This window comes from Trichoderma virens (genome assembly GCF_000170995.1).
Source record: "Trichoderma virens Gv29-8 chromosome Unknown TRIVIscaffold_3, whole genome shotgun sequence".
Taxonomy (NCBI): domain Eukaryota; kingdom Fungi; phylum Ascomycota; class Sordariomycetes; order Hypocreales; family Hypocreaceae; genus Trichoderma; species Trichoderma virens.
In genome coordinates this window covers 2473067-2488661 of record NW_014013746.1, presented here as the reverse complement: position 1 = coordinate 2488661, position 15595 = coordinate 2473067, and the positions used below count along the sequence as shown (strand labels likewise).

The 15595-nt window shown below is 46.8% G+C and overlaps 6 protein-coding genes across 6 annotated transcripts; 2 read left to right on the top strand and 4 right to left on the bottom strand.

Annotated features, from left to right (window-relative positions):
* Positions 1-1127: 1127 nt before the first annotated feature.
* Positions 1128-1973, top strand: TRIVIDRAFT_219629 (uncharacterized protein; the record flags this gene model as incomplete). Its single annotated transcript, XM_014104589.1, has 3 exons — positions 1128-1386; positions 1451-1540; positions 1606-1973. The coding sequence occupies 3 exons, from the start codon at positions 1128-1130 to the stop codon at positions 1971-1973; spliced, it is 717 nt and encodes a 238-aa protein (XP_013960064.1).
* Positions 1974-2385: 412 nt separating this feature from the next.
* On the bottom strand, positions 2386-5441 carry TRIVIDRAFT_33307 (glycoside hydrolase family 2 protein; the record flags this gene model as incomplete). The annotated part of the gene is made up of 5 exons (XM_014104588.1): positions 2386-4100; positions 4166-4675; positions 4728-5014; positions 5093-5170; positions 5239-5441. The coding sequence occupies 5 exons, from the start codon at positions 5439-5441 to the stop codon at positions 2386-2388; spliced, it is 2793 nt and encodes a 930-aa protein (XP_013960063.1).
* A 1626-nt stretch (positions 5442-7067) lies between these two features.
* TRIVIDRAFT_143642 (uncharacterized protein) lies at positions 7068-8554 on the bottom strand (the record flags this gene model as incomplete). The annotated part of the gene is made up of 6 exons (XM_014104587.1): positions 7068-7388; positions 7443-7512; positions 7576-7594; positions 7648-8146; positions 8203-8387; positions 8449-8554. The coding sequence occupies 6 exons, from the start codon at positions 8552-8554 to the stop codon at positions 7068-7070; spliced, it is 1200 nt and encodes a 399-aa protein (XP_013960062.1).
* Positions 8555-8972: 418 nt separating this feature from the next.
* Positions 8973-11360, top strand: TRIVIDRAFT_144978 (uncharacterized protein; the record flags this gene model as incomplete). The annotated part of the gene is made up of 5 exons (XM_014104586.1): positions 8973-9007; positions 9133-9268; positions 9347-9842; positions 9931-10486; positions 10541-11360. The coding sequence occupies 5 exons, from the start codon at positions 8973-8975 to the stop codon at positions 11358-11360; spliced, it is 2043 nt and encodes a 680-aa protein (XP_013960061.1).
* Positions 11361-11484: 124 nt separating this feature from the next.
* Positions 11485-12957, bottom strand: TRIVIDRAFT_189564 (uncharacterized protein; the record flags this gene model as incomplete). Its single annotated transcript, XM_014104585.1, has 3 exons — positions 11485-11511; positions 11546-12251; positions 12314-12957. The coding sequence occupies 3 exons, from the start codon at positions 12955-12957 to the stop codon at positions 11485-11487; spliced, it is 1377 nt and encodes a 458-aa protein (XP_013960060.1).
* A 609-nt stretch (positions 12958-13566) lies between these two features.
* On the bottom strand, positions 13567-15105 carry TRIVIDRAFT_14210 (uncharacterized protein; the record flags this gene model as incomplete). The annotated part of the gene is made up of 2 exons (XM_014103799.2): positions 13567-14254; positions 14399-15105. Coding segments are annotated over 2 exons (1395 nt in total), but the record flags the coding sequence as incomplete, so codon positions are not given.
* Positions 15106-15595: the final 490 nt, after the last annotated feature.

The following is a 15595-nucleotide window of genomic DNA, read 5'->3' as shown; positions in this document are numbered from 1 at the left end:
CAATTTGTTACATTCCGCAAAGTACTCTCTTTTGAGTAATATCTCCTAAATCCTTTCCATAGCGAGACCCCAATTTCGAGCGAAAAAAAGAAGGTAGAGGGGGGCTCCCATCTTCTGTATCCCCTTTCCCAGGTTTTGAAGAGCGAGGGTTACGCCCATGACTGATCTTCTTGTCTATGTATATTTCTGAATAATCTGGCCTGAAGGAGGGTAATAGATGGCTAGCTAGCATTTACTTTTGCAAATGCGTATGCAGTTACTGAAGTTGGGTTGAATATGTGTGTGATACCCTTTACACATTCATATGCAGATTGTGTATTCTGACTAACTGTCCAAGGCTGGTCCGCAAATGGAGCGAGACTTTGAATGAGGATGGTATTACTACTATGCTCATCCAGCTTGGTAGGATTACCTTTGGAAGCATTGGTTAAGCATCTTTGCTGACTGGGGAATAGGATGGGTTAAGATTACGGATGTGGGTATACTAATATTACCCCTCTGCCAGATTACGACGGCATCACTATCGAGGAATCTTCAGCAGGTGTTATTAAAGTGCTCGACGGTATAACTGTCGAGAACAGTGGCGCATATTACAATATTGAAGGAACAACTATGCCTTGGTAAAGAGTAATATATTTTACCGTGTTGATTAGCAACGGTGTTGGTCTAATATTCCTGCGTGGCACGCTTATAAATCAATGTATTCTACCTTACTAGAAACTGACCAGTCGCGAGGGCGGTGATCAACTTGGGAAAGGTTACCGGATTTTCTAACCCACCAGCAATCCTAGCATCGCCCGGGGTATCCAGTAATTAGGCGGTTGGCGTGTTAACTATCGGAATCCTATTGCGTATTTACCGTTAATGCGTTGGTCGACAATGAGAGTGCATGATGATATTGGTAATCTCTCCGGGGCTCGGCTTTCGCGGAATGCCGACTTGTCCGCCTTAGTTAAATGAATTTGCAGGCTGCAACTCGGGTTATGAAATATCAAGATCTTCCAGGACGATGGAAGTATATAAATATGAAACCTACGTTACTAGCGACCTCAATCCACGGAGGAGAGCCGCCCATCAATATTTGCTCACCCGCCATTCAACCCTGAAAGAAATACACCTCCATCAATATGCCAGAGTGTGTATTGGTAGTCGGAGCCACTGGCAACATTGGAGTAGCTGCTGTCAAAGGTGCCCTGCGCTCTGGACGGCAGGTTTTGGCCATTGTCCGTAATCAAGCGTCGGCAGATAAGTTGTACAGACATGTCGGCTCATCAGAAAGCATCACTATCGTCGAAGCTAGTGTAACTTCTGATACTGGGATAAAGGGTGTTGTCGACCAAGTCAAAGCTGGCGTGCTGCCACCTTTCCAGCATGTGTACACTTGCGGTTGGTTGTTAGCCTTCTGGTAGAAAATAACGTTTGCTTTGCTAACGAACCGTTTTTCATCAAGTGGGTGGTGAGTACACAGATGTTCCACTGAAGGACATCACTACCGAGAGGCTTCGGCAAAACATGAATATGTCATTTGAAGCCAATTTCTGTATGACACACCTATTATTATATAAGCTCCCTAGTATGTTGCCCCCTTTCTGACGGAAACTACAGTTGCCTATCGTGATACCATCGGATATCTACTGGAGCAGAATAATCCAAATAGCACATGGACTATCTGTACGGGCTCGCAGGGGGACGATGCAATGTTTGCACTACCAGCTATTGGGCAGGGTCCGTTATTTTCTATGGCCACGGCAGCGGCCCGCGAGAACGAGAAGACCAACGTTCGTATGAATGAAGTCTACTTAATGTTTCGCGTCGAGGTCGATGCTGCTGCTGCAGAGCATGGAGTCTCCAGTAGCTCTGAGTTTGCTTCCGTCTACGAGGGGATACTCGCCAATACCGAGATCCGTAGCTCACGAGTGCGCGTCGCCACGCCTGCAGACTTTAAGGACTTGAAATGGGCTAAGAAGTTTTAATCAACCTGATTTTTAACTTTTCAACCGTTATCTCTAAGCTTTATCGGGAACGCTAGCACTTTGAAGAGTTTGAATGCATTCCGAGAGACGAGTCAATCACGCCCAATATTAGCATAGTAATGAACAGTCAAGGAAAAGTCTCAGATATGAAGACAACATTCAAAGGACAGATAACATCATTTTATACACATAAGTTAAGGCTTTTTAGCAAAAAATTGGAGCATTCATGATTTCCTTCTTTACAGTCGAGGCTTGTATTATGTTAACATGGTGAATGAAAGGTGATTGCATTCTTTAACAGGTATTGAACATGCATTATTATAGGTGCTAAATATAATGTGAATTGAGAAAATCCATATTATAGATATGAAAATGGCATCTTAATGCGATTCATACGGGTGCAACCACTCTCTTAAGAAGAGAGTGTATCATTCCAGATGCTGCTCACTGTGACACGGCTTTCCCAACCCGCACTTACTCCACGAACACGATATCCGACTGTTTTACTCTGCCCTTGCCGTAACCAAAAGCCATTATCATCAAAAGTAACGATGGCACTGGCGTCTTTTGGGTCCAAAGCAATCCATGTAAACGCACTGACACCTTTCTCAGCTGTGACAGTAAAGGCGTTCCCTTCTTGGCGAATTGTCAACCCCGGATCGGCCAACTCAGCTTTACTGAGAGGCGTGGCTGTGAAATAGTTTGAGTGCAAGTAGGTTTTCGTGCCCTGCGAATTTGGAGGCGTGCCTGTGGCGGTAATATTGGCAATTAAGACCGCATTGGAGGCGGGAAGACCACCACCGCTTGTAAGTGCCGTGATATTCATCTTCGCCAACACAGTGGAGTTGACGGGGCCGACTGTAAACTTCTGCGACTTCACAGATGCATCAGATGGGCCAACTGGATTTCCGTCATATCCAATCCATTCCCAGCCTGCTTCTCCAGAAACATCGCTCCACAAGTCCGACACGGCATATATTTCCAAGACACCTGTAGTAACGTTGAACACAGGGGCAATGATGACGGGCTGGAAGATGTCTTTTGTTGCGTAAAAGTTTACCTTCCAGCGGCCATCATACTCCCTGCTCGACCATGTCGGCGCCTGCCAGATATCGTTAAGTTGCCAATATAGCGAGCCAAGCTGCCTTTGTGGCATTCCTGACCCGGCGCGGTAGTACTGAATCTTAGTGTGATAAAAATCAGCCTGGAAGACTTGGGTTGCGTGGCACCAGGCAGCGAAGTTGGCAATTGAGTCAGTCTTGGCCGGCGTTGGATACCACAGCTGGACCCCAACGGTCATCTCGCCCATGCCTCTCAGAGGATCAGCAGTGTTGTTAGTGGTGAGGCTTCCGGGAGGATAGTGATGGTTGCGCAAGACGGTCATAGTTGAATTAAAGTATAGCTGGTCTTCGGGAATGGCTTCGCGCCATGTCTCGAGACTAGGCATTGAGTGGAAGCCGAACTCGTTGGCAAATCGACCAACAACATACTTGTTGATATCGAAGGCGTGTGCTGCATTGTAATCGTAAAAGTCGCTGTCACCATAGAGATATCCGGGCGTGGTATTGTAAAGGCGATCGACGAATGGGATAGGTAGACTGAAGTTCAGTTCCAAGTAGCCATTGTTGGTGCTACAAGGCATATAGCTAATGCTGTGAGAGTTGCCATACACGGCAGGGAGTAATGTGTTGAGGAATAGCTCGAGGTATTCACTCAAGTAACGCTCGTACTGAGATGGGGCCTGCGACTTGACGGCAGGCAGCTCATCCTTCTCCATTTCATTTCCTCCAGCCCACAGCGCGAGAGAGGGGTGATGGTTGGCTCTTCGAACCTGATAGACGGCCTCCTGGCGGACATTCTCGAGGAAGTCCGGTGCTACAGGGTATAGGGAAACGCTGAATTCAAACTCGCACCACAGCAGAATACCCATCTCATCAGCAAGATCATACATGAAGTCGGGTGCGTAGGCTCCGCTAGACCACACGCGTAGCATGTTTTGGTTAGCATCCACTACATCAGCGAGGATCTCATGGATGTGCTCAAATGTTATGCGCGGCCAGAATGGGTCTGGGGGGACGAAATTGCTTCCTTTGGCATAAAATACATTGCCATTAATCTCAAAATGGACTATACTATGAATTAGCCTGGCTCGCGGTCTGAAAAATGTAGAGGGTCATGAGGTCTGATCTTACAATTACTACCGTTGATGATACCTTGAGACAGTTCTATGTCGCTGATAGGCTCCATATTGAGAACAATCGTTCTAAAGCCCATTCGCTTGTTGACAGAGGCAATGGTCTTTCCCTTTGAGATGACCTCAACACTCATATTATAGAGCTTCTGAGCACCGAGGCCACTGGGCCACCACAGCTCGTATTTGGAAGCATCAAGGGTCGTACAACCAGTGATGACGTCGCCTCCATTAGTGATATCGCTGAAGCTTCCGGAGCTAACCTGATGATGGGAGTCTGAATCGACAATCGTGTATTTCATCTGTGCGCCATCAGGGATTGTTCCGACCACGTCAACGCTCGCGTTAAAGATCCAGTCGGCAGTCTGATCTGGCGGCAGGTTGTTCAATTGGCCTTTCCGGTATAGGTCAAAAGCTGAGTTTTTTACATATACGGAATCCGGCCCGCCCAGTTGAATAAGGTAGGCAGGCTGCCAAATGCCCACAGGAACAAATGCTGGGCCCCAATCCCTTCCAAAATAAGGTCAGCTACAGAAATGCTCCAGCATATGGGATAACGCACCATCCAAAGTCAGATTGCTCCTTGCGTACAAACTGCCTGTTTGGAATCTCATAGACTTCGTCGATGCCATTGGGCCATGTCTCCTGCCCGGGCTCCGCGGCTATGGCTGCCGAGATGTTGGGAGTGGCGCCAAATTTGACGGTAAGTTGTGGTCGAGTAGCCGTACATGATGCTAGGGCCTCGGAGATGTCAAAGACCCACTGTCGAAATTGATTGTCAGCGTTCGCAATGTGCTCCCCGCAGAATTCGACGGCGGCGTAGGTGTCGAGGCCGTTAAAGACGAGATAGCTGGCCACGTCGGATTTTTCCCTACGCCCAGTCAGATCCTGCACCTGAAGTATGTTGTTGGCTGTGCTGTGATCATACAGCCCTTCAATCTCGCTGGTGTAAGTCCAGTTATTTTCACCGATCCAGCGGAGGTCGAAATCGTTGAGTTCGATCAAACTGGAAGAATTATTGTGTTAATTATGCGAAGAGCCTTTCGCCCGTATAAGTGAATTATCGGAACATACGGGTCATTGATTATATCTGCTGCATAGAGGTCAACATGGACATGTGACGGCACCTTTCCAGGAACAGATATATTGTTGAAATTCGGGCTTGTGAGTGTCCACTTTTGTTCGGTTAGGTCGATGACATTGTTTGCCGTTGCAGCAAGCTGTGCGAACAGTGTCACGGCCTTTCCTGCCGTCTTTATGGAAGAAATGAGCAGCATAGCTGTACCCAATCTTTGTATAAGCAATATGCCACTCAGTGATGGGACTTGCGAACTTCCCAAGAGTGACAACGCGTGACGCCGTCGCGAAGAGGCCAAAGAAAGTTTGCAGCTTTTATAGCTTGTACTAGAATGTGATGCTGTTGCATAAATTACGGCGACAGATGACATCAGGCAACCACTTCCCGCATTAATTACCCTTTCACCGATTTCAATATCATTGGCTATTAAGATTGGAGACCTGCCATGTTTACCCTGGTTCTACCATTGCATACTTCGTCATCGTAAGTCAGGCGGCTATATTTCTTGTGATCGGCAGAGCGTAGACTGCATTTGGGTCGGCATGGGAGCCATTATGTGAGTCTGCAAAACTTCGATGCTACTGTATAATGTGATAAGTTTCCATGATGGCGAGCGGGGCGGCAGCAGCAATGCTAGTAACTTGAAAGTAGCCCTGAATGCATGCGCCTTAACATTGCAAACCGCTTCGAAATCCGGCTTTCTTTTGAGCTGGCCACAAAGAGTTCGACAGACTCGCATATGGACTTGCTTTGGTTGATGTGTGCTTGATACTAATGTTCAAAGCGGGTGGGCTCGTATTAAGTGAGATGCGGGGTGTTAAAATGTGAATTGCGGGGTCGTGGAAATACGCCCTGGGAAGCTCCAGAATTCCCGGGTTAGTCTAAGCCGAAGTGGTTGGGTGCCCCCAATGTAAACATCAAATGACCATTTCAGTTCCACGCAATTGAATGGCTTATTGTAACGTACAAGATTATATTGACTTGAAATAGCTTGTATATTGCCTGATACATGTACATGTTGACAGAAAAACACCCATTGCAAACCCTGGCTTCCTATTACCAAGCACTTACAGGATGGCGGTTCGGATATTGCATTTGGTGCGTTTTCTCACCTCCACTGTTGGCCAGATACGCCATTAACTTCTCTGTCCACCGGATGGGACTTTGGGAAATGAAAATGGGTGACACGTGAAATTGTGATTAGTACCTAACTTTTTCCAAAATTGGAGCAACTATTGCTTTATCAGTAGCCACACGAATTCGAATTGAGATTGGTGAGACTCCAGAATGGATCTATTGCCAAAGGTTGTGGGAAGAGAATGCCGCGAATGGGACACAGGATGACAACATGTAGAAATCTATGAAGCCGGAAGCAATGATAACGCCATAACACTCCAAAATAAAGCTAAAATACAAGTTAGACATCACATCAAAATTTGCAACAAAGACCGTTGAATAAGGAGTCCAAAATCTGAGGACCTGAAAATGGCTCAGAGGAGTTCCAAGAAAGATTTCAACACTATCCACCATGGCATTTCAAAAACTTGCATTTATATTATTCAGAAATGGTCATTATGAGTGTTACGGGTAGAATGAGGCAATCTAATCAAACCATAGATGCTTTTATGATAGACACATGTGGCTGGGATCTCCTTGAGACTACCTACTTGTAATGTTCAAGCACATACAGACTACATATCAGTAGAACATTCGAGAAGTTGGGACAATCTTCTAAAAAATGGTCGCTCTATTATATCAAATTTATAATGGGGGGAAAATATATTTAAATAGTAAGAGCAATATTTGTCGATATTCAAGACTTGAACTATTCTTTAGGTATCATATACCTGTTTAATAAAGCCTGCACTCTGTCCAGAGGAAGGGCTTCAATTGTCCTCCCTTGAAATCCTGTCAAAGTTTCAGCCTGACATAGAGCATTCAGAATGGCCTCTTCAGTAGCCTCTGATACAGCGTATAGTAATGCATCAATGGTTTCATTTCTGACGGTTTCCACTCCTTGGGTCTCTACAGGTGGCAAATAGGACATCCCGTTTGACGCCTCGGCAAGTTTGTTTGGTGAGGTTCCAGTTGAAAAAGCCAAAAAGATCTCGCCGGAAAAGTTCCGCCCAGCTGAGTGGCCGCTGACCTATATTAATATCAGCAAAAATGTAGAAAGTCGAGTTGAAATGATCATATCTACCTGAGCAACACCCATTCCAGCATGTTGAGCAATTCTTTTTAGTTGATGTGGAAGTAGTGGTGCATCGGTTCTGTAGTTAATTAGTATATTTAGTGAAGATATTTTGTGTTGCCGGAGAAGTAGTAAAGCTTACGCTACAATCACTATAATACCTGCGTGGAATGTAAGTTAATATTCCCGCACTTTCAAAATGCAAATAACTTACTGCCTTCCATAGCTTTTCCACCCTCAGGAACCTCTGGTTTCTTGTTGGTTTCCCCAGCTGCCTTCTTCCGATCTTCATCCATCAAGAGCCGTCCCACTGGGACATCGGCGATTCGTAGGTCCGGTCGCCCGCCGTGATTAGCTTGCACAACAACACCTAGAGCGTAGTTCTTCTGCGGGCCAGGAACAATACGCGAGCTTGTGCCTGTTCCGCCCTTGTAACCAGAGCAAATCATAGCGGTACCCCCTCCATGGTTGCCCTCAAGAACCTTGGGCTGATGCTGTGCTGCGGCTATGGCCTTATTTACTATTTCCCTGTCTACGACTGACGCGCAGATATCGTTGAGGTATCCATCGAATGTTTCTGCTACAACTGGGATCGTAAACCGTCGTAAAGCTTCTAAGTCACTCTCTCCCCTCTTTTGAGACTGTTCCATGCACCATAAGAACAGGGCATCGTAAACTTTCCCTATGCTGATGGTGTTTGTAATTGCAATTGGCTGGAAATGACTTAGCAGCCATTTCACCGTTTCGTAAGGTTAATGACTGAACTAACACAAGCAATGTGACCCCATTCGTATATCATATGAGCACCCGTCATTTCGCCAGCAGCATTCAGGCCATGGGTGGCGGCATAGCATGGAGAGAGGGCAGTGTCTTCAGGGCCGCGAGGTAAGATAACGGTGACTCCTGTATGAATGCCGGGCTCTTGGTGAATGGTAACTTGACCAACTTTAACGCCTATAGAGTAATGGTAAGTAATTAATTATACAAATCCTTTGGCACAAGAAAGCATCCTAACCATTCACATCCAAAATAGAATTTTGGGGCCCTGGTGCGAACCTTCCCGGCGCATAGCCAAGATCTCGAATTCGAGGCTTTGTGGTCTCTTTCGTCTGAATAATCATCGTGATATGCGTTATATAGTATTCTGCACTTAGTTAACAGCGCCGGTGGAATCTTAGTATCCTGACTGTAGAAATGCCAGGTCACTCAAGACTTATATCTCAGTTCTTATCTTTCGATCCATTCTCATCCACAACTGTGACCAAGATTTTGGGAAACCCGAAACGCGACGCTACCAGTGGGCTAGATCCCCATTTGGATTAGTAGGGTCAGCTTAAAACAAACTGCGGTTCATCTCACTCCGTAATACCAAGTAAATGCGAAAGCCGGGATCCGACGCGTCTTTTTCCTTCACCACCCTCGCGCAACCCCCTCCACCAGCCATCCGATGCGAGGGAAAAAAGGGTAACGATATTGCGGGAAAAGCCAGCCATTTTCCGGATCTGAAGGGAGACCCGGCGCAAGTGTTCCTGAAGCGACATGGTACGGACAACAATTGCATGTGCGAGGTGTAGGTTAGTATACTGTGTTGGATCCTTCTAGATGAGCCTTGGGTCAGGTAGTATGCTCCTGCCCTTGTACTTCAAGAGTTCAGAGGACGAGATGTTCCAGCTGATATTGTCGCTAACTATCTATCAAGGAAAGCTAAAATCAAATGCGTCCATGATGGCTTGCCACCGTGCCAAAGCTGTATGAAAGAGGGATCAGCCAGAATCATTCACGCATGTACCCTCACACGCCCCATCATAAAGCGGAAGAAATCATTAGCAGCGTATGTAGCACCGTTATCCTAGAGGACTAAATAGTAATGAGAGAATCCCATTATTAGTCACAAACCGTCCCGGAATCACGAGATTTCTTTAGGCACATCTGAAAGTGGCCCTGTTGAGCCTGGGGCTGCCTCTTGGACACAGAGGAGGAAAACTTTTTCTCCAGATCGTCAACGGGAAATAGGCGAGAAGGAAAATTCGAACAGCTCACAGAAAGAATTCATACATCGCGTTACCAAGGCCGCAAACGCATTTGTGATACAATTTCCAGAGCTGAATTTTCTGCATCTTCCAAGTTTTTTACAGGGCTTAAAATACTTGAATGGGGATGCAGTGGACATCACCGGTCAACACAACGCTACTAGCTACAGAGCTACTTTAAAAGGTCTTTGTTTCGCTTTGTTGGCACTCTGTGCTCCATGGCTTGAGGATGAACATCCCACAGATGACTACATACTGTCGGCGAGATCCAGCATGTCAATCATTGATCATCCAGATGTCTTCACAATCCAGACACTTCTGGTTATAGCAATGTATGAGTGGGGATGCGGCAGAACATTTAAGGCGTGGGCAGATAGCGGTACGTTTTGCCCGAATCTCGGGGCTCTCCCTTTCTTGATACTTACGGAAAACGCCAATTATCGTCCTAATACTTAGACGTGTCATAGGGATGGCGATAAGATCGATTCAGCTGCTCAATGCCCTTCCAAAGCCACGTAGCACCACAGAACTGCAGAGTGAAATCCAGAACCGCACATTCTGGGCCTGCTTCGTCATGGATAGACTTGTCTTCTGTGGAAAACCTCAGCCGCTGGCTCTTCCCCTTCCGTCTGTAGAAGTGCACTGGCCTGTTGGACAGCGAGACTTTGCATTTGGCCAGACGACTTCCCGCTTCTACCCACATATTGAATACGGCACAAGCATGGATCAAGCCAATTATAGCGACTTGGATAGAGTCTATACGCTTATTGTTCAAGGGTATGATGTTTGGTCCAAGATCCTACAGTGGGTAGCCGGAGGCGGTCGTCGGCGACAACCCGTTCGCCACCAATTTGTATCTCCGTGGGAACGTGGCTCCATCTGGCTTTCTTTATACGAAGAATTGCGGGAGTGGCGTGAAAGACATGACGTTTGCGTTCGATTTCCAGATACAGCAGTGGAGGTTCACGCTAGCCTCGGACAGGCACATGGTTTTGCATATCTCAATCTGATATATCATCTCTGGTAACATTTGCCCTCTGCATTTAACTTCCTAGATTGTCTAACGGTGAAAACTAGCCGTCTATTTCTAGGGCGTGAGTATATCCCTTTTCTCCCTACCCCCACGTCCGAACCTTCGGGACCGGTTGATCCGCCCCTCCTAGCACTTGAGGCACCCCCTGGATGGTGGGAAGAAAGAGCATATGAACTATTCTCATCGTCGGCACACATCACCGATATCCTTCGTCGGTTGGATGCTGCAGCGGCGCCGTTTTCAACGCCCTTTTCCGGTTTCTGCGCTTTCTCGGCCGCCACTATGAATTCGTACGTCTTGTATTTCCCCCGGATGAATCTAGGCCGAAGCATGAATGCCGCAGCAGACTTTAAAGCCGACAAAGTTTATCTCGATCGCTTTCGTAGACAGTGGGAGATAGGAGCCCGTTGGTGGACAGCTATAGAGACCACCCAGCAACTCCATGAGAAGGCTAGTCGTGACCGGGAAAAGTTCTTTGGAAAAACTCGCGCAGACTTTCAGGCATTAGAAGCGATCATTAACCACAGTGCATCTACCTTTCTTTCCGATGCAGAAGCCGATACTCACGGAGAGCCTCAAGATCACACAAGAGATCCCCCGATAACTCCTAGGTCAAATAGCGTCAACGACGGGCTTGGGGCTCCTGTTGCCGGAAACCACTCCGTATCTGAGGTGACGGGCGTTCAGGATCCAACTCAGTACCAGCTCCAGGTACAATCTCAACATGATACAATCTTATACTATGATGGTGATGGCAATGCGTGGAATGCAATCTGGCCTTTGTGGGAAGATCAGATGGGTATCTCATTTGAATCGGAAACTGTTCCGTGGGATTACGCTGCTCATTCGGCGGCAGTAGTATAATATCGAGTTTGCGACGACTGCATTTGGGCTATGAAATCGGAGCATGTAAATTCGATTGCTCAAACTATAATTCTATTATGACTTTATCAAGCAATATTGTTTTAATATATCACTCTTTGTATAACTAAGTCAGGCTATGAGGCTGGCTGGTCTCCGTTGGTTACAGTATCATAGCGTAACTCCACCTCATGATAAGCACGCCGAAGTGTCGAAACCATGATATCCAGCTCAATTTCTGATATGTTGAACGGAGGCGCAAGGAGGATATGATCTCCAACGACGCCATCTACCGTTCCCACACACGGATATACCGCCACGCCCAAGTCGAATGCAGCTTGGTGGATCTGGGCCCCAAATCCAATCGACGCCTCAAAAGGAGTTTTCGTTTTCTTGTCCTTGACAAACTCGAGTGCCCATAATAAACCGCGACCACGGATATCACCCACATACTGGCGGTGCCCGAACTCAGCACGGAGACATTGCCCTAGCTTGATGCCCATGTCGCCGCATCTAGACACTAGCCCCTCCCGTCGAATAATTTTCTGTACAGCAAGTGCCGCTGAGCATGCTGTTGGATGTGCCTGAAATGTGTGTCCATGGTTGAAGACGGATGAACCCCGTCGTAGAGTGTCAACTATTCTGTCATTAACTAGCATGGCCGCGATTGGGACGTATCCGCCACCCAAGCCCTTCCCGATGGTAACAATGTCGGGTAAGACGCCACCATCCTCTTGTTCAAAGGCAAAGTATGATCCTGTGCGGCCCATACCACACAGAACTTCATCAAAATGCAGCAATATGCCATACTTGTCGCAAAGGGAGCGAACGCCGCTAAAGTAACCTTTGGGAGCCGTCACACAACCAGATGTAGCGCCGACTACTGGCTCAGCGCTGAAGTGGAGGCAATCGTTAGAAGTAGAGGCTAAACTAAGCATGAGAGACAGCAGACTCACATAAAAGAAATAATCTTTTCAGGTCCAATCTCTAAGAAATGCTCCTCCAGCTCGCGCACCAATCTCTCTGCATATTCTTCTTCTGTTTCGTTGTCGCGGCGATAGTGATACTCAAACGCAGGATCGACAAATGATATATTCGGCAAAAGAACGCCTTCATACGGTATGCGACGCCCTACCACCGATGATATAGACATGGAACCAAACGTATTCCCATGGTATGCCTGGCGACGTGATACGTAATGTTGTCGTTGTAGCTCGCCTTTTTCAAAGAAATACTGCCGCGCAATTTTGAGAGCCGATTCGTTTGCCTCACTGCCGCTGCCTACAAAAAAGGCTCTCTTCAAGCCGTGAGTGAATTGAATTCCCTTGCCATTGACAGCTGTGGTGCATTCGAGAACAAATTTTGCTAAATCTTCAGCTGCCGTGGTTGTATACGCGCCTGTGTGGATGTAGCTTGTGCGTTGCATCTGAGCTGCGGTGGCTGCGATTACTTCGGCATTGCCGTGACCAATTACAGCTACAGCTGCTCCTCCGCAAGCATCGAGGATAGAGCGGCCATCAGCAAGATGGAGGTAGCTACCACTCGCATGATCAACCAGGTAGGGGTGAATAACTAGTGACCTATTTAGCAAGGCAGGCATGTCTACACCATCAAGAGAGGACGGGGCGGTGGTTGTCGATGTATTCTTCGAATTCTGCGATGGTGGGAGTGATGGGATATCAGCTTTCTCTCCCAATACCTTAGAGAAGGGTACATAGCAGCCAACAGATTCGGCAGCCATGTGAATTATAGAAAGATTTCTTTGCATGACGAAAGACGAGCAGAAGCTCAACGTAGGCTTCTCATGTGATTTTCTTCTATTTTTTCCGCTATATATAAAATGAACAGCCTTATTATTTATAGGAATTGGATGGTTAGAGTCATTTAGTCAGCTTGTTAACACAATAATGGGCATTTATACATGATGCCATTCCAACTAAATGGAATATCATGTCCGTCTCCACAACTTGCTAAAAGCGATATGGGTCTCAACGGGCGGCTTCACCAAACAAAGCCGAAACGCGAAATGCGAAAAAGGGCTTCACAACGTTTAATATGAACCCTGTATTTATTTTAACCATATGACTATGAACTCTTTGTTGCCTAAGAAAGAAAAAATAAATAAAGAGAAAACAGGAAAAGTACGACGCTGCATGTCTGCAAATATACAGTCCTTAATTCACAAAAACCTCTCTGGTCATCTACCATCCTATACGGCATCGCCCAGCTGTACAAAGAAAAGTGGCACCACAGCCACCGCGTTGAATAACCCTGCGATCCAAAACTTTTTCCCTAACGAATTGTAACCCTGAGGATAGCTCTGGGATGGGGGGAGGTGAACTCCTGGCTGGAACTTGAATATCAAGGTGTAAAACAGGCCCCCAATGTTTCCGCCAGCGCCAACAATGCCGGCAACAGCACCGATGTTCTTCGGGCGCAGGTGACCATAGATTGAGTAACAGGCACCGTTGGCTGCGAAACCTGTGATTGCAATGGCCACAATGAAGCCAATGACACCACCGATAGTTGCCTGGTTTTTATTCACGTAAAATCCAAGGCCGATCATAGCGATTCCTTGAGAGAGAGCCGTGGCCAAGAGCCAGTACATCTTAGCGCGCAGGCCAAACTGGGCATAGAGAATGTCCGATATGATACCACCAAGTGGTCGGGCAAACAAATTCATGAGACCGTACGTGGATGCTGCATAAGCGGCGTCCACGATAGTAAATGACTCGCTGACGAACAAGCTATTAATCAAACCCGGCAGAGCTGCGTCCATCGCCGTCTCAAGACCAAAGGTGAGTAGGTAGCATATAGCACATGCCCAAACGCGGAGATCAGTAAGGATCGCGAGCAGCGCTGGAAGCGTCAGTGGTTCCGGCTGCGCAGTATCGATGCTAACTACTGTGAGATGCTCGTCGGACTTTGTATTGGGTATTCGGGAGTTGGTGGGGTTTTGAACAAGGTTGTTGTCACAATCCACAAGTTCTTGGGTTGCAGTTCCTTCAAGTCTGCACCCAGCTTGTCCCCCCTGGCCATACTCTATAGCTGCGGTCTGGGGCTGTCTCCGAGCTGACCATTTGCCATTAGGTTGGTCTTTTCCAAGAATTAAAATGATGATAGCGACAAGGATAAGGCACGGTACAGGAACTGTGACAAAACAGAGACGCCACGCAATATGAGCACTGTAACCAGCCTTGATATATCGCTGATAGAGCCCGATCATCACAGCAACAGTCACACCACCACCCAGGTTACCCCATCCGCCTGAAAAGGCATTAGCAGTACCAACGATGGACTTATCGAAAAAAGTCGTAGTGTAAGCCTGGGTTGGAACAAAAGTTCCTCCGAGAATAGAGATGAAAAATCTCACTGCTTCTAGCCCTCGAATATTCGTCACCAACGCTGCTAAGCCAGATGGGATGGCTCCCAAAATGAGCAAAACAGCTAGAACTTTTCGAGGGCCAAACTTATCACAAGCCGGGCCAGCAATGAGACGCACAATTGCTGTGCCACCGAGGGAAGCAAGGTTGGAGTTGGTGACTTGATCTTGGGTGAGGTTTAGATCTGCTTTCACTGCCTCTGGGACAAGTGGAGAAAACGCAAACCAAGAGAAGAAAGCCACAAAAAATCCGAGAGTAGCCAGCCAAAAGGCTGTAGAGTATGTATCGTCCCAGATTCGGAAAATAGGAAATGTAAAGCTTTTCCCATTTAAAGGGTTGACTTCAGCTCTCCGCCATAATGAAGACCATTGGAACTTATGGTCACCGGCCGGTGTGGCATTCCATTCTTTTCCATTATTTTTTATTCTTCGGCCCGCAGTGGAATCAATAGTGTCGATGTCTTTCTGTGGCACAAAGAATATACTCTGATGAGAGCCACTGTTGATTGATGGGGATTGCCTCGGAACGATCTCTTTGGTGACCTCATAAATTTTCTTGTCATCTTGAGTGGCAGACTGTGGTGTACTGCAGCCACTGTTTGCCTCCATACCAGAAGTCTGTGATGTCTTTTTCTTCGTTGGATATTTATGATATAAAAACAATCTTGGAAGCCGTAGTATAGACAGGGGTTTAAGGGCCGTCTCGAAACGGGTGTCGGTATGTTTCTTTCTTCAAACTCAGGCTATCACACAGCAGATGTTAATATTGGGTGTTCCTTAACATAAAATATGCAGACTAACATTTTTTGCTTGAATATTGGATTAAAGATATATCGCAATTTTTGAAAATAACATC